Raw genomic sequence first — 20,384 nt, forward strand, 5'->3', positions numbered from 1 at the left:
AAGTTGTGTGTGGAGTCCGAAGAGATAGGAGAGGCACTAAATGAATATTTTTCGTCAGTATTCACTCAGGGAAAACACAATGTTGTCAAGGAGAATACTGTGATACAGGCTATTAGACTAGATGGGATTACGGTTTGTAAGGAGGAGGTGTTAGCAATTCTGGAAAGTATGAAAATAGATAAGTTCCTTGGGCTGGATGGGATTTATCCTAGGATTCTCTAGGAGGCTAGGGATGAGATTGCAGAGCCTTTGGCTTTGATCTTTAGGTTGTCATTGAGTACAGGAGTAGTGCCAGAAGACTGGAGGATAGCAAATGTTGTCCCCTTGTTCAAAAAGGGGAGTAGAGACAACCCTGGTAATTATAGACCAGTGAGCCTTACTTGTGTTGTGGGCAAAGTTTTGGAAAGGATTATAAGAGATAGGATCTACAATCATCTAAAAAGGAATAATTTGATTAGGGATAATCAACACGTTTTGTGAAGGGTTTGTGCCTCACAAACCTTATTGAGTTCTTTGAGAAGGTGACCAAAGTGGCGGATGAGGGTAAAGCAGTTGATGTGGTGTACATGGATTTCAGTAAAGCGTTTGATAAGGTTCCCCATGGTAAGCTATTGCAGAAGATACGGAGGCATGGGATTGAGGGTGATTTAGCAGTTTGGATCAGAAATTGGCTAGCTGCAAGAAGACAGAGAGTGGTGATTGATGGGAAATGTTCATCCTAGAGTTCAGTTATTAGTGGTGTACCGCAAGGATCTGTTTTGGGGCCACTGCTGTTTGTCATTTTTATAAATGACCTGGATGAGGGCATAAAAGGATGGGTTAGTAAATTTGCGGATGACACTAAAGTTGGTGGAGTTGCGGACAGTGCGGAAGGATGTTGCATGTTATAAATAAAGACAAGCTGCAGAGCTGGGCTGAGAGGTGGCAAATGGAGTTTAATGTGAAAAAGTGTGAAGTAATTCACTTGGAAGGAGTAACAGGAATACAGAATACTGGGCTAATGGTAAGTTACTTGGTAGTGTGGATGAGCAGAGATATCTCGGTGTCCATGTGCATAGATTCCTGAAAGTTGGCACCCAACGTACAGTGTGTTAGCTTTTATTGGTAGAGGGATTGAGTTTAGAAGCAATGAGGTCACGTTGCAGCTGTACAAAACTCTGGTGCAGCCGTATTTGGAGTATTGCATACAGTTCTGGTCGCTGCATTATAGGAAGGATGTGGAAGTATTGGAAAGGGTGCAGAGGAGATTTACTAGGATATTACCTAGCATGGTGGGAAGGTCTTATGAGGAAAGGCTGAGGAACTTGAGACTGTTTTTGTTAGAGAGAAGAAGATTAAGAGATGACTTACTAGAGGCATATAAGATGATCAGAGGATTAGATAGGGTGGACAATGTGAACCTATTTCCTCGAATGGAGATGGCTAGCACGAGGGGACATAGCTTTAAATTGAGGGGAGATAGATATAGGACAGATGTCAGAGGTAGGTTCTTTACTTAGAGAGTAGTAAGAGCGTGGAATGCCCTGTCTGCAACAATAGTGAATTCACCAAAATTAAGGGCATTTAAATGGTCATTGGATAAACATATGGACAATATTGGAATAGTGTAGGTTAGGTGGACTTTAGATTGGTTTCACAAGTCGGCGCAATATCGAGGGCATAAGGGCCTGTACAGTACTGTAATGTTCTATATTCTATGTTCTAAAACATTGAATGTATTCAAAAGACGGCCAGACATAGAACTTGGGGTGAATGGTTTCAAAGGTTAACGGGAAGAAAGCAGGATTAGACTATTGAGTTGGATGATCAGCCATGATTATGGTGAATGGTGCAGCAGACTTGAAGGGCCAAATGGCTTCCTTCTGCTCCTATCTTCTATGTTTCTATGTCTCTAGGTTAAATCGTGTTTTACGTCAGTGAGATTTTCCATTGCAATTGTTCCCACCGGTGACATAAGAGCTCCTGACATTGAATGTTGTGATCTCCATTAGAATAAATTAGCATCTTAATATCAGACCCCTCAACTGAGGGTGGGTGGAGGTGTTCTTTTTCACTTTTTTGTGTCAGGGTGGCCTTTAAAAGTGGTGACCTTTAAAAAATTAAGTTGCTGTTCAGCAAGCTCAATCAGAGGCACCCACTAGTGTGATGTCATGAGCATCTGCAGTGAAACTGCTTCTCCCACCCTTGCAACACTGCAGTAAAAAGGGAAAATTCCACTCATTGATTTTTTTAGGCTGCCTAAGGAAGTTTATCCCATCTCTGTAGCACTTCGTAATTTTTTTTAACCCTAAGCCAAGAAAATCTCATTGCACCTCTTGAACATTTGCCTGTTTATCTCATTTCCACCTTGGGTGAAACTCTTATTGATGTCTTAATTGTCTTTAGGATTAATTTTTATACCATTCTGTATGAACTCTCAGTGCACATGGCTTTAGTTTAGGCAAGGCATCATGATGGGTGCAGGCTTGGGGGGGCCAAAGGACCTGTTCCTGTGCTGTACTTTTCTTTGTTCATTTACAAACTCCCTCTAATTTCATCTTCTATGGTACATCTCTCCTGCACTAAGTCCAAAGAATAACTTGCATTCATATAGTTTCTTTCCATTGATCCTGTTCTGGCTCAGTTCCATGAATGTTGTATCTCAGCAAATCAATTTTAAAATCTTCAACCTTAATTTTTAATGCTTCTACATCCTATATATGAAGCATATAAATGAATTCAAATCCCATAAATTGAACATTTACTTTAGCTTTAAAAATCTATATGTATGTTAATAACACAACTGGTTCACTAACGTCCTTTACAGGAAGAAAGCATCTGGCTTACACATAACCCCAGTCCCATGCCAACTTGACTTGCATCAGAAATGACCTCGCAGGTGTGTCGCCACTTTCTCAGGACAATTAAGGATGAACAATAATGCAAACCTTTGGCACCATTCACGAGCGGCTAATTATTTTTCATCATGCTCTCCCCTCAAAAGTGTTTTTTTTAGACCATTCAGCCTTGCTATCATTCTTGCTGACTTTAAATGCCCCTTAAAGCTGTTTTGTTACTTCCTGCTTTGAATTTATTTTCCTTTTCAGTTTTTCGTTTTTGGATTCTTGAGGGCTGTATAAATGTGAATTATTTAGTGTGTCTGGGTACTGCCAGAAATATACCTTGATGTCAAATTCTTCAAAAACTAAAGTTCTAGGCCTAGTGAATACAATTTGGTGCAACAAAGTCAAGTCAGGCAATCTTGCAATTTAATTCTGACAAAAATAGTTAATGCAGGAACTTTCTACAACAATCCAATAATCAATTGCAGAACCTGTCATTCTGATACCCCACCAAAACCCAAGCTGTTTCAAACTTGTACTGGAGATACAGAAAATTGTTTCTGCACAGAACATTGATCCTTTATTATGGGATGGAATTGTCCTGAAAAATTTCTGTGTCATAACGCTGGGAATAATGGAATGATCCGCACCAGTCTCTTCAGTGCGCTCTGCACCACAATTCAGCGACACTCCATGTGAATTACGCTGTTATGGAGCATTAAGCATGTGACATGCCCAAAGTGGCCATAGCTAAGCGCTGTTAACAAGGGGGAGCTGCATTTAAAAGCTCCCCTGCACTCACAGCCAGTCATACCAGTAAGATGGCAACACAGACCAGTTCCATGACTTATGAAGGAAGAACTCGAATGGCTGCCGGACTCCACGAAAGAGCAACAGGTCATCTTGTACCCCCAGGAGGGAAGATAATCCGGGAGCAGGGACTCCAATGCAGCATTGGAGACATTGGCTGTGGCAGTCAGTGGCCACAGTTTGACACTGAGGACTTGCATCCAATTCCAGAAGAAGATGAATGACCTCATTTGTGCCGCAAGGGTGAGTGTCCATTCTTTGTATCCTGGCAGCGGTCCTGCCTGTCACACCTGTAATGTTCCCACATATCCACTCCTTGACAGCCCATCGCCGTCCAGCACTCGATCTCCTAGCATCCTTCTCAAATTCCTCTCGCATCCCGAGTCTGACAGCTGCTGCCTGGCATGGCATGGCACCGAACTATGCCACCCATTCTCTGACCCCCGCCTTATCTCTCAGCAGGAGAAGATGGCACACAACTGAAGAGAATGGGACATGATGGGTGGTGGAACTCCCAAACTGTGGCTTCTGCACCCCTTTGAAGAGCACACAACGGGGAGGCACCTAATAAGGTTGTGAGCACAAAACCTTTATCCTTTTAGACCGTTCTCAAGAACAATGTTGCCCAGATACCTGTTCATCCCTTGTACTTACCCACATGTCTTCTATTGCGGGAGTAGTACCAGCTTAGGCCAGGCCTTTGGGTGCTGACACTGCCAACTCCCCCCCTGCCCCTGCCAACACCACCAACCTAGTGTCAGAGGCATCAACTGCACCATCCATCAGCATAGAGACACACACCTTGGTGGGTAGAATTAGCAGACAGGCTGCAGAGTCATTTACTGTTGAGCACCACATGCTGATGTACATCAGATGGAGATGGGAACATCGGAGGTATCAGGCAGGCAGAGGTCTGATGGATCGAAGAAACAGCTGGCCCCCAACCTGATGCCAGGGTGCTGGAAAAGTTCTCGCACAGCTGCAGAAGCAGAGTGTGGATTACAGGCAGGGATATCCGAGACATTCCAGCAACTGTGAGGCTGTTTGGAAGAGTCTCACAGCCTTCATGAGCAGGACAGGGTGCCAGCATTGCATGGCACCGAGGCCAGCACTGCAAGTGTGGTGACTGTGTAAAAAGCCTGGGGCAGGAAATGGTAGCCATGGGTGGCAGGATCCAAGGCATGGCCACATCACTGAAGACCATGGCTGCAGGCCTCAAGAGCATGGCCAGTTGCTGAGGGATCCAGAGATTTGTCCAGATTCAGAGGGATATCAGTGATGGCTTGCCAACCATGGTGCAGACACTATTGAGCCTCCAGAACCAGCAGTGCCAGGTGACGCAGAGGCTTCTGGAGCTCATTCCAGCTGCCCGTCCATTCAAAAGAATGCCCCAGGGACCCATAGGCACCCATAAGGAGGAGAAAGCAATGGGACCTACCACCCAGGATACCCCAGCCATCCTCATCTCTTCCAAATCCCTCCTTCCTGACACCGGTGTATCACTTGGACAGCAGGCTGCATCTGTGGCACCCGAAAGTCAACCTGAATCCTCCAGGTTCCCAAGCTCCAGGGGACATCCTCCAAAGGCATTAAAGGCCATGGGGCGTGGAATACAGCTGATCGCCTCCACCTCTGATGTGCATCCTGGGCTCAATTAGATATAATGGCAGGTCACAGAAGGTTAAGAAATTTTAGGATCACCAATGGGGCACAGTGAAGGTGGACACTGGCTAGGGATAGAATGCACTGTCACTAGTAACAATTAACGATTATTACACTCCACAGCCACGACTCCTCTGTCTGTGACCCACCTCCCATAGGGAGTCTCATACCCACTACCCACACCAGTAGAAGTATGAAGAATTATACAACGTGGGAGAGCTCATTTGGCCCACTAAGCCAAATCTAGCAATAACTGCTCTCTCCCTAGGTGAAATTGACGTCTCTTAGATAGAGGACTTGAGGCCCCAGGCAAGGCTGTGAGTGCTAAAGTACCATGGGGGCAGTGCAGTGTTGTTACTGCCAAGGTGTGTGGTCTGAAGGGAGGCTGAATGGGAGGTCCGAGGGAGAGAGGACCTGACTGGGGCATCTGAGGGGGAGGGAACCTAAGTAGGGGGTCTGATGGGGAGGGTGCTGTAAGGGGAATCTGAGGATGGAGAGGTGCTGTGTGGGGAGAGGGGGGTGGGAGGGAAGGGGGCTGCTTGCAGGTGGGGTTCTGGGGAGAAAAGGGGCCTGAGTGTGGGTGGGTCTAAGTGGAGGGGGAGTTGGGTCACCAACTCGTATGCTTGCATGGTGTGTCCCATTATTTGTGGTTAGAGGGGAGGATGCCCCTCTTTGGTGAGGGGTTGGTGGTGCTCACTTTGTCTGGGGGTGGGGGGCACAACTTAATATTTTATGGGAGATGGGGCCTGTCTCCAAATAGTGGGGCCAGCTGGCAGATTGCTTGAAATTAGCTTATTAGCACCTTTCAGATGAGTGAATCCCACCTGACAAATGATGCGAATGCCAATGGGAAACACTCCCATTTTCCTGCCAAAATGGGCACTTATTCCCAATTCATGAGAATCACAGCCTACGCTATTAAAAAACAGTTTCTAATTGGCTGTAAAATGCTTTGAAATCGCCCATGGTCATGATTTCCCCGGAATCCCCCACCCCCTCCTCAGAATCCCTTCACCTCAGACCTCTCTATTGGAAATCCCCCCCCAGCACTACCGATTTTGCCTTATGACACTACACCCAGTAGCTGTGCTAGGGTGCAGTGCCAGGGTATTGCTTAGGTAAAACTTTCTGCCTACTGGTAGAAGGTTTTGGGTGCATTCTTACCTATGCTCCCAAAGAGAATTTCTCTCTGAAAAAGGGAGATGCAACGAATCAAAAGTTGGTTTTGCATCAATCCTAGCAGTGATAATGAAATCTTTACTTGAGGAGCTAGAAAAAAACACTGGAGTGAATTTCATTGATCCTGTTAGCATTTTTGAAGTTGAGGGACTATGGGGATCAAATAAAGTGAGTTGTCAGTCTGTCGCCTTCCTATCATCCCTGATCTATTGCCCATATTATAGCAGGAGAGTAAGTCTTCAGGTAGCCTGCCCATCCACCATGCTTGGCCCATTTCTCTCTAATCCTTTCCCACCATGAGGCCTTTTAATTACATTTTACTGAATTCAAATGGCATTCCTGTTATTCATAGCAGAAACTCCATTATGTCACTAGCAAGGGATGGGGATAATTGCTCGGGGAGATCTTGCCAATGTCAAAGCTGTTTTGGAACTTGCCCTCTATACTCCCTAAATGTCAAAAACTAATGAACAAATTTTAATGAATTTTAATACACAGATAGGCCCAAAGAAGAACTGATTAGTGTTTGGCGAAGATATGAATCCAGATCTTGGAATTCTTTTAAAGATCAGTTAACATTGGGGGATAGGACAAGTTGACTTTTTAATAAAATGATGTTGATGCTTTTAGGATGTTGTGGATTGTTGCAGCTGCTGTGGTATAATTTGTCACACCTGTCAAAACGTTGGCAGGGTTTTCATAGCAAGTTGTTGGATATGGATAGGTCTTCTCAGTGAAAGGAAAGGTCTTAATTTAAAAGAATCTTTATCAGCTTTGCAGCTACAGAACACTAACCAACAGGAAAAATCCAAGGGCTGTGTGACTCTAACAGTGTTAACACAGTGCGGCAGAAGATTACACTTGACAAAGTACTCTTCTCTTTGACTGGGATTTTCTGGCTCTAATCTCATGGGAATTTCTGGTTACGCTGAAGGTGCACCCCCACAGTGGCTTCTCTGGCTGCATGTTCAGCAAGCAACACAAATGGCCATTGCCTTTGGCAGGACTGGAAGATCCCACTGGGGGTCAATGGCAAGCTATCTTGACCGCTAGAAAACCTATCACAGGGGGATCAGAAAATCCCAGCCTTTATTTTTTATTTTGCCTCAAACTTTCATCGGTCTAATTAGAGGTGTCAGGTGTGGAGTGCAAAACCAAAATATGACAGAGAATTCTTCTTTATAGAAATTTTGCCCCAGGGATCTGTTCTAGGACCCTTGCTGTTCGTCATTTTCATAAATGACCTGGATGAGGAAGTGGAGGGGTGGGTTAGCAAGTTCTCCGACGACACGAAGGTTGGTGGTGTTGTGGATAGTCTGGAGGGATGTCAGAAGTTGCAGCGTGACATTGATAGGATGCAAGACTGGGCGGAGAAGAGGCAGATGGACTTCAACGCGGATAAATGTGTAGTGGTCCATTTTGGCAGATCCAATGGGATGAAGTACAATATCAAGGGTAGGAGTCTTGTTGAGGAGTAGAAGGACCTTGGGGTCCGGGTCCATGGGACTCTTAAATCGGCCTCGCAGGTGGAGGATGTGGTCAAGAAGGCGTATGATGTAATGGCCTTCATTAATCGAGGGACTGAGTTTAGGAGTCGGGAGGTATTGCTGCAACTTTATAAGACCCTTGTCAGACCCCACTTGGAGTAGTACTGTGCGCAGTTCTGGTTGCCTCACTACAGGAAGAATGTGGAAGTGGAAGCTATTGAGAGGGTGCAGAGGAGATTTACAAGGATGTTGCCTGGATTGAGAGGCATGCCTTATGAAGGTAGGTTGAGGGAGCTAGGTCTCTTCTCCCTGGAGAGACGAAGGTTGAGAGGTGACCTGATAGATGTTCATAAAATGTTGAGAGGAATAGATAGGGTTGATTCTTGGAGGCTATTTCCCAGGGCTGAAATGGTCGCTACGAGAGGACACAGGTTTAAAAAGGTACTGGGGAGGAAGTACAGAGGAGATGTTAGGGGTAAGTTTTTCACTCAGAGGGTGGTGAGGCATTTGGACATATTGTAACTGTACACAAGCTTTTTAGACATACATTAATCCTTACAGCTTGTATTCGGTGTGTTCCTGCAACTTGCCTGTTATGCACAGTGGCTAACGTGACATTTGACAAACTTTATGGCAGTTGTGCACCAAAAGTGATACCAATCACACTGCTTTTATTAAGGCACTTGGGCAAGTTCTATCAGTTTGCAGAGAATAACAAGAAGCATGACTTGAAAGCATGTTTATATGATGTAAACATGAGAAAAAAGCAATCCTCATAATTAAAAAAAAGATCTTGTTTGTCATTGAAACAAAACCAAACTCATCACACCTCTTGGAATATTTTGATTTCACAAGTGGGTTCAGAAAATATTAAATAAACTTGCCAAACACAATCAGAACTGCTTAAGAAATTTTGGCACAAATTTTCAGTAGTTGGGCATTTGCCCAATAGAGTGCAGAGATCATCATTAATTTGAGCAAATTGTGTGAATGAGGATAATTTCAAAAAACTTATTTCTCAGGACTTCCATGTTGCTGTAATCTTCGGAACATTCCTTGCCATACCTGTATATAAAGGGTCTTAGCTCTACAATTAATTACCTGTCAATTCTCTATCATTGCAGGTGGAGCTGCTGCATCTAAAGCTGCTAAATATGGAGGTAATTTTACCTAGAATTGTAGAACCCCACAGTGCAGGAGGCCATTTGGCTCATCAAGCCTGCACCCACAACAGTCCCACTCAGGCCCTATCCCCGCAACCCCATGTATTTACCCTGCTAATCCCCCTGACATATAGGGACAATTGAGCATGGCCAACCAACCTAACCTGCACATCTTTGGACTGTGGGAGGAAACCTGAGCACCTGGAGAAAAGCCATGCGACATGGAGAAAACGTGACCCTAGGCCAGAATTGAATCTGAGTCCCTGGCGCTTTGAGGCAGCAGTGCTAACCACTATGCCATCGTGTTGCCCCTAAGAAAAAAATTAAAGTTTGAGGGGCACCATCTGTATCAAGTAAGTTGACCAGGAGTTTCTCCTACTCTCAGCACCCACTGCCATTGGACATGTTAAAAGGATATTGCAAGTTGATACTCAATATGTTCAGCCATATTTTTAATATACTTTCTTTGGCCATCAAGTCCTAGGGGAGGATTCAAAGTCAGAGCTTCTGGTTCAGAGGCAGGCATGCTACCCACTGTGCCACAAGATCTCCGACCACTAACATATTCACTAGTCTATATAACTATCAAATAATTATCTTTAAAGTCGAATAATGATAAAGAGAAACAAAAACAGAAAATAGTGGAGAAACTCAGCAGGTCTGACGGCATCTGTGGAGAAAGTATAGAGCCAACCAGACTCTAAATGTTAGTTCTATTCTCTCTCCATAGATGCTATCAGACCTGCTGAGCTTCTTCAGCATTTTCTGTCTTTATTCTAGATTGCAGCATCCACAGTATTTTGCCTTTATTATAACATAAAGAGAAAATAAGTTTCTTGGAATGACTACATGTGACAAGCATGCCCAAATCAGTGACCACTGCTTTGCTAATTCTTGGAACATCACATCAGCCAAATGGTCCAGCACAACTACTAATGTGTCAGAAAACATTGCAAGCATTCATAGCTGAGGTTTAAAGCTTTATCATATGAACTTGATTTTTTCCAAAATTAGCATTGAGTTTATAAATATATAGTCAAACAATTTTAGGACAAGAGAATGCCTTATTCTTCCTTGGATAGCACCTTTTAAATCCTCATAAACAGGCAAATTTCCTTTATTATCTCTTTTGAAAAATGACACTTCCAACAATGCAGCACTCCCTCCATATTACATAGAAGGATATTAGCTAGGGAGATTAACAGTGTTGAAAAATGAACTTTTTCCCATGCAACTAAATCCCTTAGTATCTGACTATTCACTCTGTCCATGCCACTCAATCTTGTAGACCTCTATCAGGTAACCCCTCAATCTTTGTCATTCCATTGAGAGCAAACTGAGTTTATCCAACCTCTCCTCATAGCTAATACCCTCCAGATCAGGCAACATTCTGGTAAACCTCTTCTGTACCTTCTCCAAAGCATCCACATAGGACAGCATGATTCCTGAATTCACTGTTGGAGATAATTGGCCAGAAAATCCAAAATATATACTAATCTTATCATCAAGAAGTGATTAACTATTTCTAATTATTATTTTGTTGTCACAATATAGGTCTTGGATTAGGTGTGCAGCCTGGCGCTGGATTAGGTGTGCAACCTGGTGCCGGATTAGGTAATTACTGTCTATTGAAAGACATTTTTCCTCCATTAAATGCATTCTAAAGTATATAGCTCTGTCTCATCCCAATTCTGTGCAAATGGAAGTTTTCCATGCAGAATAAAATAAATATCAAAAGCAAAAGAAAAATAATAGCAGATGGCTATATTCATCAAGGAGGCAGTACAGCAAGAATGAAGAACAAAGAAAAGTACAGCACAAGAACAGGCCCTACGGCCCTCCAAGCCTGCACTGATCATGATGCCTGCCTAAACTGAAACCGTATGCACTTACGGAGTTCGTATTCTTCCATTCCCATCCTATCATGTATTCGCCTACTTGCCCCTTAAATACCACAATTGTACCTGTCCTACCACCTGTTCCACATATTCGCCACCCTGTGTGTAAAAAAACTTCTCTCACACATCTCCTCTAAACTTTTTCCCATGCAACTAAATCCCTTAGTATCTGACTATTCACTCTGTCCATGCCACTCAATCTTGTAGACCTCTATCAGGTAACCCCTCAATCTTTGTCATTCCATTGAGAGCAAACTGAGTTTATCCAACCTCTCCTCATAGCTAATACCCTCCAGATCAGGCAACATTCTGGTAAACCTCTTCTGTACCTTCTCCAAAGCATCCACATAGGACAGCATGATTCCTGAATTCACTGTTGGAGATAATTGGCCAGAAAATCCAAAATATATACTAATCTTATCATCAAGAAGTGATTAACTATTTCTAATTATTATTTTGTTGTCACAATATAGGTCTTGGATTAGGTGTGCAGCCTGGCGCTGGATTAGGTGTGCAACCTGGTGCCGGATTAGGTAATTACTGTCTATTGAAAGACATTTTTCCTCCATTAAATGCATTCTAAAGTATATAGCTCTGTCTCATCCCAATTCTGTGCAAATGGAAGTTTTCCATGCAGAATAAAATAAATATCAAAAGCAAAAGAAAAATAATAGCAGATGGCTATATTCATCAAGGAGGCAGTACAGCAAGAATGAAGAACAAAGAAAAGTACAGCACAAGAACAGGCCCTACGGCCCTCCAAGCCTGCACTGATCATGATGCCTGCCTAAACTGAAACCGTATGCACTTACGGAGTTCGTATTCTTCCATTCCCATCCTATCATGTATTCGCCTACTTGCCCCTTAAATACCACAATTGTACCTGTCCTACCACCTGTTCCACATATTCGCCACCCTGTGTGTAAAAAAACTTCTCTCACACATCTCCTCTAAACTTTTTCCCATGCAACTAAATCCCTTAGTATCTGACTATCCACTCTGTCCATGCCACTCAATCTTGTAGACCTCTATCAGGTAACCCCTCAATCTTTGTCGTTCCATTGAGAGCAAACTGAGTTTATCCAACCTCTCCTCATAGCTAATACCCTCCAGATCAGGCAACATCCTGGTAAACCTCTTCTGTACCTTCTCCAATGCATCCACATCTTTCTGGTATATGGTGACTACAAATTGTATACAATATTCTAAATGAGGCTTAACTAACATTCTATACAGCTGCAGCATGACCTGCTAATTTTTGTACTCAGTGCGCCGACCAATGAAGGCAAGCATGCAATATGCTTTCTTGACGACCTTATCCACCTGCATTACCAATTTCAATGATCAGTGGACATGTACGCCCAGATCTCTCTGCCTGTCAATACTCCTAAGGGTTCTACCATTTATTGTGTTATTCCTACATGTATTGGACCTTCCAAAATGCATTGTCTCACACTTGTCCATGTTAAACTCCATCTGCCATTTCCCTGCCCAAGTCTCCAACCAATCTATATCTTTCTGTATCTTCTGACAATCCTCTTCACTATCCACAACTCCACCAATTTGTGTGACATCTGTGAACTTTCTAAATTGGACCAGCTATAATTTTCCTCCAAATCATTTGTACATACTATGAACAACAAAGGTTCCAGAACTAATCCTCTGTGGATCATCACTAGTTACAGCCTTCTATTCAAAAAAGCACTCCTCTACTGCTTCCCTGTCTTCTATGACCAAGCCAGTTCTGTATCCATCTTGCCAGCTTTCTTCTGATCCCGTGTGACTTCACCTTTCATACCAGTCTATCATGAAGTACCGTGTCAAAGTCTTTACTGAAGTCCATGAATACAACATCCTCTGCCTTTTCCTCACCTTCGACACTTCGTTGAAAAATTCAATCAAGTTAGTGAAGCACAACCTCCCCTTCACAAAACCATGCTATCTATCACTAATAAGTCCATTTGTTTCCAAATGTGAGGTTGATGGACTCCAGTTTATCAGACTGTTCAAAGAACATACTCATGGTCTGAATGAATGGGGTTTCCCACCCATGTGATACCAGGCTGGAATATTCCTTTCAGAATGACAGAATACGGCCTATAAAGTCTGTACTGATGTATGAAAGGTCATGACCTGCATACCTAATCACACTCGCCAGCACTTGACCCATACCTTGAATGTTATGGTATGCCAAATATTCATCTAGATACATTTTAAAGGATGTGAGGTAACGCGCCTCTACCACTCTCCCAGGCAATGCATTCCAGACCGTCACCAATTTCTGGGTAAAGACATTTTTCCTCAAATCCTCCCAAAACCTTCCACCCCGCACTTTTAATTTGTGTCCCCTCATAACTTTCAATCTAGGGGAGCAGCTGCCCCCTATCCACACTGCCCATGACCCTCATAATCTTGAACAACTCAATCAGGTCACCCCTCAGTCTTTTCTGCTCCAGAGAAAATAACACAAGCCTATCCAACCTCTCCTTATAACTTAAATGTTCCATCCCAGGCAACATCCTGGTGAATCTCCTCTGCATGCCTTCCAGTGCGATCACATCTTCCCGTAATATGTCAACCGGAACTACACACAAGATTCCATCTGTGATTTCACTAAAGTTCTATACAACTCCATCATGATTTCTCTATTTTTGTAATCTATACCCCAATGGATAAAAGCAAGTCTGCTATATGGCTTTTTCACCACCCTGTTAACCTGCCTTTCTGCCTTCAGAGATCTATGGACAAACACTCCATGAACCATTTGTTCTTTGGAGCTTTCCAGTGTCAGACTTTTCATAGTATACTTCCTTGCCCAATTACTCCTTCCAAAGTGTATCGCACACTTAACTGCCCATTTGACGATCTTGTCTATGTCTTCCTATAATCCAAAACACTCAACCTCACTGTTAACCATCTGACCAATCTTCGTGTCATTGGCAAGTTTACTGATCCTACCCCCCCTATAGTCATCTATGTCATTTATATAAATGATGAACAGTTGGGGGACAAGCACGGATCCCTGTGGTATGCCACTGGTCACTGGCCTCTAATCACTGAAGCAGCCATTTGTCATCATATTCTGTCTGCTAACTCTAAGCCAATGATGAATCTACCTTGCTGGATCACTCTGTATCCCATGTGCATTTGCCTCCTTAATAAGTCTCCCATGTGGGACTTTGTCAAAGGCTTTGCTGAAATCCATGTAAACTACATCTACCTTCATCTACATGCTTGGTTACATGCTCAAAGAATTCAGTCAAATTTGTTAGGCATGACCTCCCTCTGACAAAACCATGCTGACTATCCCTGATCAAACCTACCTCTCCAAATGGAGATAGATTCCCTTCTTCAGAATCTTCTCCAGTAGTTTCCCAACCACAGATGTGAGACTCACTGGTCTATTGTTCTCTGGCTTGTCTCTACACCTTTCTTAAATAGTGGGGCTACATTAGCTGTTCTACAGTCCTCTGGCACCTCCACAGTGGCCAGAGAGGAATTAAAAATTTGGGTCAGAACCTCTGCAAATTCCTCCCTTGACTCCCACAACAACCTGGGACATAATTCATCCAGACCTGGAAATCTGTCTGCTTTTAAGCCCACCAATACCTTGTCACTCCCTATAATAATTTGCTTGAGAACCTCACGGTCTCTCTCCCCAAGTTCCATAACTACCTCATTCTCATGAGTTGAAGGCCGATTTGAAATGTTCAATTAATACCTGACCAATGTCCACTGCCTCCACACACAGATTTCTCCCTTGGTCCTTAATGGGACCTACTCTTTCTCTTTATTAAATTAATTCATTAAAATGAATTGAATGAACCTCATTAATAGTTGAAGGCAAGATTAAAAATATGTAATATCAGGTACAGTAGTACTCAGGCAATAGTCGCTTCTAAATAACCTGCACGTGTGCATTAAAAAATAAACGATTCAAGTTTTCTACCATCCAATGGGACGGGTAACTTGTCAACCTCTGAGGGACTGTTCTTTAAAGAATATGTGCATCTGTTCATTGATTCACTGCAATCAAAATATCCCATTGTCACAAGATTTCAGCAATTGGACATTCATCCAATGGAATGAATGCAGAGACCATCATTAGTTTAATTTGAGCAAATTGTATGAATGAGAATAATTTCAGAAAATGTATTTCTCAGGAGTGCTGTGTTGTTGTAATCTTCAGAATGTTCCTTGCCATACCTGTAATCAGAGAGCCTTTGTTGTGCAATTAGTTACCTGCCAATTCTTTATCATTGCAGGTGCAGCTGCTGCATCTAAAGCTGCTAAATATGGAGGTAATTTTACCTACCATTGATATATTCACTGGTCTGTGTAACTATGAAATTTTTATCTTTAATGCCAAGTAAGGTAAAGAGAAAGTAATTTTCATGCCAAATGTAATGACTACATTTGAAAAGTACATCCACATTAGTGACCTCTGCTTTGCTAATTCTTGGAACATCACATCAAACAGATAATCCAGCACATCTACTAACATGAGTCAGAAAGCATTGCAAGCATTCATGGCTGAGGTTTGAAGCTTTATCATATGATCTTGACTTTTGTTCCAAAATTAGCTTTGAGTAGTGTCCAATTTATAAATATGCAGTCAAACAATTTTAGGACAAAAGAATGCCTTATTCTTCTTTGGATAGAACATAAGAACATAAGAAATAGGAGCAGGAGTAGGCCAACTAGCCCTTCGAGCCTGCCCCGCCATTCAATAAGATCATGGCTGATCTGTCATGGCTCAGTTCCACATTCCCGCCCTCTCCCCATAACCCTTAATCCCCTCTCTTATCAAAAACCCATCAACCCACGTCTTAAAAATATTTAGCGAGGTAGCCTCCACCACTTCAACGGGCAGAGAATTCCAGAGTTTCACCACCCTTTGAGTGAAGAAGTTCCTCCTCAACTCCGTTCTAAACCACCCCCCCTTTATCTTGAGGCTGTGCCCCCTAGTCCTACTATCCTTTCTGAGCGGGAAGAATCTCTCCACCTCTATCCTATCCATCCCATTCATCATCTTATACGTCTCAATGAGATCTCCCCTCATTCTTCTAAACTCTAACGAGTACAAGCCTAATTTATTCAGCCTCTCCTCATAGCTCAACCCCCTCAACTCTGGCATCAGCCTAGTAAACCTCCTCTGCACTCCCTCCAAGGCCAAAATATCCTTGCGTAAGTACGGCGCCCAAAACTGCACACAGTACTCCAGCTGCGGCCTCACCAATGCCCTATACAGCCGCAGCAAGACCTCCCTACTTTTATATTCAATCCCCCTCGCGATGAAGGCCAGCATCCCATTTGCCTTCCTGACCACCTGCTGCACCTGCAAGCTGGGTTTTTGCGACTCATGCACAAGGACCCCGAGGTCCCTCTGCACCGTTGCCTGCTGCAGTTTTTCTCCACGTAAGTAATAATCCTTCCTACCATTATTCCTACCAAAGTGGACCACCTCGCACTTGCCAACATTAAATTCCATTTGCCATTTCCTGGCCCATTCGCCCAGCCTATCTAGATCCTTCTGTAGACTCTCACCACCCTCCGCACAATTTGCCGTTCCACCAATCTTGGTGTCATCGGCAAATTTCGACACCATACACTCGGTTCCCTCCTCCAGATCATCTATATAAATGGTAAATCGCTGAGGCCCCAGCACCGACCCCTGGGGCACTCCATTAGTCACAATCCGCCAATCCGAATAGCACCCATTGACCCCCACTCTCTGCCTCCTATTTGACAACCAGTCCTCTATCCAAGCTAACACCCTACCCCCAACCCCATGCCCCCTGACCTTCTGCAATAACCTCTTGTGAGGTACCTTGTAGCGTCATCAAACCTTTTAAATCCTTATAAACAGGCAAATTTCCTTTATTATTTCTTTTGAAAAATGATACTTCCAACAATGCAGCACTCCCCCCATTTTACATAGAAGGGTATTAGCTAGGGAGATTAACAGTTTGGTTTAAGTGTTGAAAAATGAGTGCCCGGAATCAATAGGGCGGCATGATTCCTGAATTCACTGTTGAAGATAATTGGACAGAAAATCTGAAATATACACTTATTTTATCAGGAAGTGATTAACTATTTCTAATTATTATTTTGTTGTTGCAATATAGGTCTTGGATTAGGTGTGCAGCCTGGCGCTGGATTAGGTGTGCAGCCTGGCGCTGGATTAGGTGATTACTGTCTATTGAAAGATATTTTTTCCTCCATTAAACTCTTTCTAAAGCATATAGCTCAGTCTCATCCCAATTCTGTGCAACTGGAAGTTTCCCATGCGGAATAAAATTAATATCAAAAGCAAGAGAAAAATAATAGCAAATGGCTATATTCATCGAGGAGGCAGTACAGCAAGAACAAAGAACAAAGAAAAGTACAGCACAAGAACAGGCCCCACAGCCCTCCAAGCCTGCACCAATCATGATGCCTGCCTAAACTGAAACCATACGCACTTGCAGAGTTTGTACTGTTCCATTCCCATCCTATCATGTATTTGCTTAGTTGCCCATTAAATACCACAATCGTACCTGTCCCACCACCTGTTCCACATATTCGCCACCCTGTGTGGAAAAAAACTTGTCTCTCACATCTCCTCTAAACTTCTTCCCATACAACTATATCCTTTAGTACTTGTCTTTTCCCGCTATGAAAGAGCATCTGACTATCCACTCTGTCCATGCCACCCATAATCTTGTAGACCTCTATCAGGTCACCCTTCAACCTTAGTTTGTTCTCACTGGAATAACAGAGTTTATCCAACCTCTCCCCATAGCTAATACCCTCCAGACCAGGCAACATCCTGGTAAACCTCTCCTGTACCTTCTCCAAAGCATCCACATCCTTCTGGTTGTGTGGTGACTAGAATTGTACACAATATTCTAAAGTTCTGTACAGCTGCAGCATGACCTGCCAATTTTTGTACTCAGTGCCCCGACCAATGATGGCAAGCATGCAACATGCTTTCTTGACTACCTTATCTACCTGCATTGCCACTTTCAGTGATCAGTGGACATGTATGCCCAGATCTCTCTGCCTGTCAATACTCCTAAGGGTTCTATTATTTATTGTATAATTCCTACATGCATTGGACCTTCCAAAATGCGTTCTCCCTCACTTCTCTGTATTAAATTCCATCCGCCATTTCCCTGCCCAAGTCTCCAACCAGTCGATATATTTCTGTATCTTCTGACAATCCTCTTCACTATCCACAACTCCACCAATTTGTGCAATATCTGCAAACTTACTAATCAGACAAGCTACATTTTGTTCCAAATCATTTATACATGCTATGAATAACAAACATCCCAGAACTGATCCCTGTGGATCGCCACTAGTCACAGCCTTCTATTCAGAAAAGCAGTCCTCTACTGCTACCCTTTCACTTGTATGGCCAAGCCAGTCCTGTATCCAACTTGTCAGCTCTCCTGTGATCCTGTGTGCCTTCACCTTTCGTATTAATGTACCATGAGGTACTGTGTCAAAGACTTTGCTGATGTCCATGAATACAACATTCTCTGCCTTTCCCTCACCTTCGACACTTCCTCGAAAAATTCGATCAAGTTACTGAGGCACAACCCCCCCTTCACAAAACCATGCCATCTATCACTAATAAGTCCATTTGTTTCCAAATGCAAGGTTGATGGACTGCAGTTTATCAGTCTGTTAAAAAAACATACTCATGTTCTGAATGAATGGGGTTTCCCACATTTGCGTTACCAGCCTGGAATATTCCTTTCAGAATCACAGAATACTACAGTGCAGAAAAAGTCATTCGGCCTATCAACTCTGTACTGATGCAGGAAAGATCATGACCTGCCCACCTAATTGCACTTGCCAGCACTTGGCCCATAGCCTTGAATGTTATGGCATGCCAAGTATTCATTTAGATACATTTTAAAGGATGTGAGGTAACACTCCTCCACCATTCTCCCAGACAGTGCATTCCAGACTGTCACCAACCTCTGGGTAAAAACATTTTTCCTCAAATCCTCCCTAAACCTCCCACCCTGCACTTTTAACTTGTGTCCCCTCATAACTGACCTTTCAATCTAGGGAAACAGCTGCTCACCATCCACCCTGCCCATGCCCCTCATATTCTTTAACATCTCAATCAGGTCACCCCTCAGTCTTCTGCTCCAGAGAAAACAACCCAAGCCTATCCAACCTCTCCTTATAACTTAAATGTTTCATCACAGGCAACATTCTGGCGAATCTCCTCTGCATGCCTTCCAGTGCAATCACATCCTTCTCGTAATGTGGTGACCAGAACTGCACACAAGACTCCATCTGTGGTTTCACTAAAGTACTATACAACTGCATCATGACTTCTCTGTTTTTGTAATCTGTACCCCGACTAATAAAGCGAGTCTTCTACATGCCTTGTTCACCATCCCGTTAACCCACCTTTCTGCCTTCAGAGATCTATGGACAATCACGCCAAGAACCATTTGTTCTTTGGAACTTCCCAGTGTCAGACTTTTCAAAGTATACTTCCTTGTCCAATTACTCTTTCCAAAGTGTATCGCACACTTAACTGCTCATTTGACCATCTTGTCTATGTCTTCCTGTAATCTAATACACTCAACTTTACTGTTAACCACCCGGCCAATCTTTGTGTCATTGGCAAGTTTACTGATCCTACCCCCCCTTATAGTCATCTATGTCATTTATATAAATGATGAAAAATTGGGGGCCCAGCACAGATGGTTGTGGTACGCCACTGGTCACTGGCCTCCGATCACTGGAGCAGCCATCTGTCATCACATTCTGCCTGCTAATGATAAGCCAATTATAAATCTACTTACCGGATCACACTGTATCCCATGTGCATTTGCTTTCTCAATAGATCTCCCATGTGGGACTTTGTCAAAGGCTTTGCTGAAATCCATGTAAACTACATCTACCTTCATCTACATGCTTGGTTACATGCTTAAAGAATTCAGTCAAATTTGTTAGGCATGACCTCCCTCTGACAAAACCATGCTGACTATCCCTGACCAAGCCTTGCCTCTCCATTTGGAGATACATTCCCTTTTTCAGAATCTTCTCCAGTAGTTTCTCAACCACAGACGTGAGACTCACTGGTCTATAGTTTCTCTGGCTTGTCTCTACACCTTTCTTAAATAGTGGGGCTACATTAGCTGTTCTACAGTCCTCTCGGAACTCCCCAGTGGCCAGAGAGGAATTAAAAATTTGGGTCAGAACCTTTGCAAATTCCTCCCTTGACTCCCACAACAGCCTGGGACATAATTCATCCAGACCTGGAAATTTGTCTGCTTTTAAGCCCGCCAATACCACCAATACCTTGTCACTCCCTGTGACAATTTGCTTGAGAACGTCTTCCCAATTTCC

The 20,384-nt window shown here is 43.3% G+C and overlaps 1 protein-coding gene across 22 annotated transcripts in view; it reads left to right on the forward strand.

Moving 5' to 3' along the window:
- elna (elastin a) overlaps window positions 1-20,384 on the forward strand; it is a 324,471-nt gene that overhangs the window by 206,978 nt on the left and 97,109 nt on the right. For 21 of the 22 annotated variants that reach the window (XM_080210607.1, XM_080210612.1, XM_080210601.1 and 18 more), the window contains 5 exons: window positions 9,085-9,120; window positions 10,678-10,713; window positions 11,507-11,530; window positions 15,287-15,322; window positions 17,150-17,209. In XM_080210607.1, the coding sequence (XP_080066733.1) occupies window positions 9,085-9,120; window positions 10,678-10,713; window positions 11,507-11,530; window positions 15,287-15,322; window positions 17,150-17,209 (192 nt within the window). The remainder of the gene's footprint in view (window positions 1-9,084; window positions 9,121-10,677; window positions 10,714-11,506; window positions 11,531-15,286; window positions 15,323-17,149; window positions 17,210-20,384) is intronic. The other variant, XM_080210611.1, reaches the window with a different exon arrangement.

The sequence above is a fragment of the Carcharhinus amblyrhynchos genome, chromosome 23 (assembly GCF_965287045.1).
Source record: "Carcharhinus amblyrhynchos chromosome 23, sCarAmb.v2.hapA, whole genome shotgun sequence".
Taxonomy (NCBI): domain Eukaryota; kingdom Metazoa; phylum Chordata; class Chondrichthyes; order Carcharhiniformes; family Carcharhinidae; genus Carcharhinus; species Carcharhinus amblyrhynchos.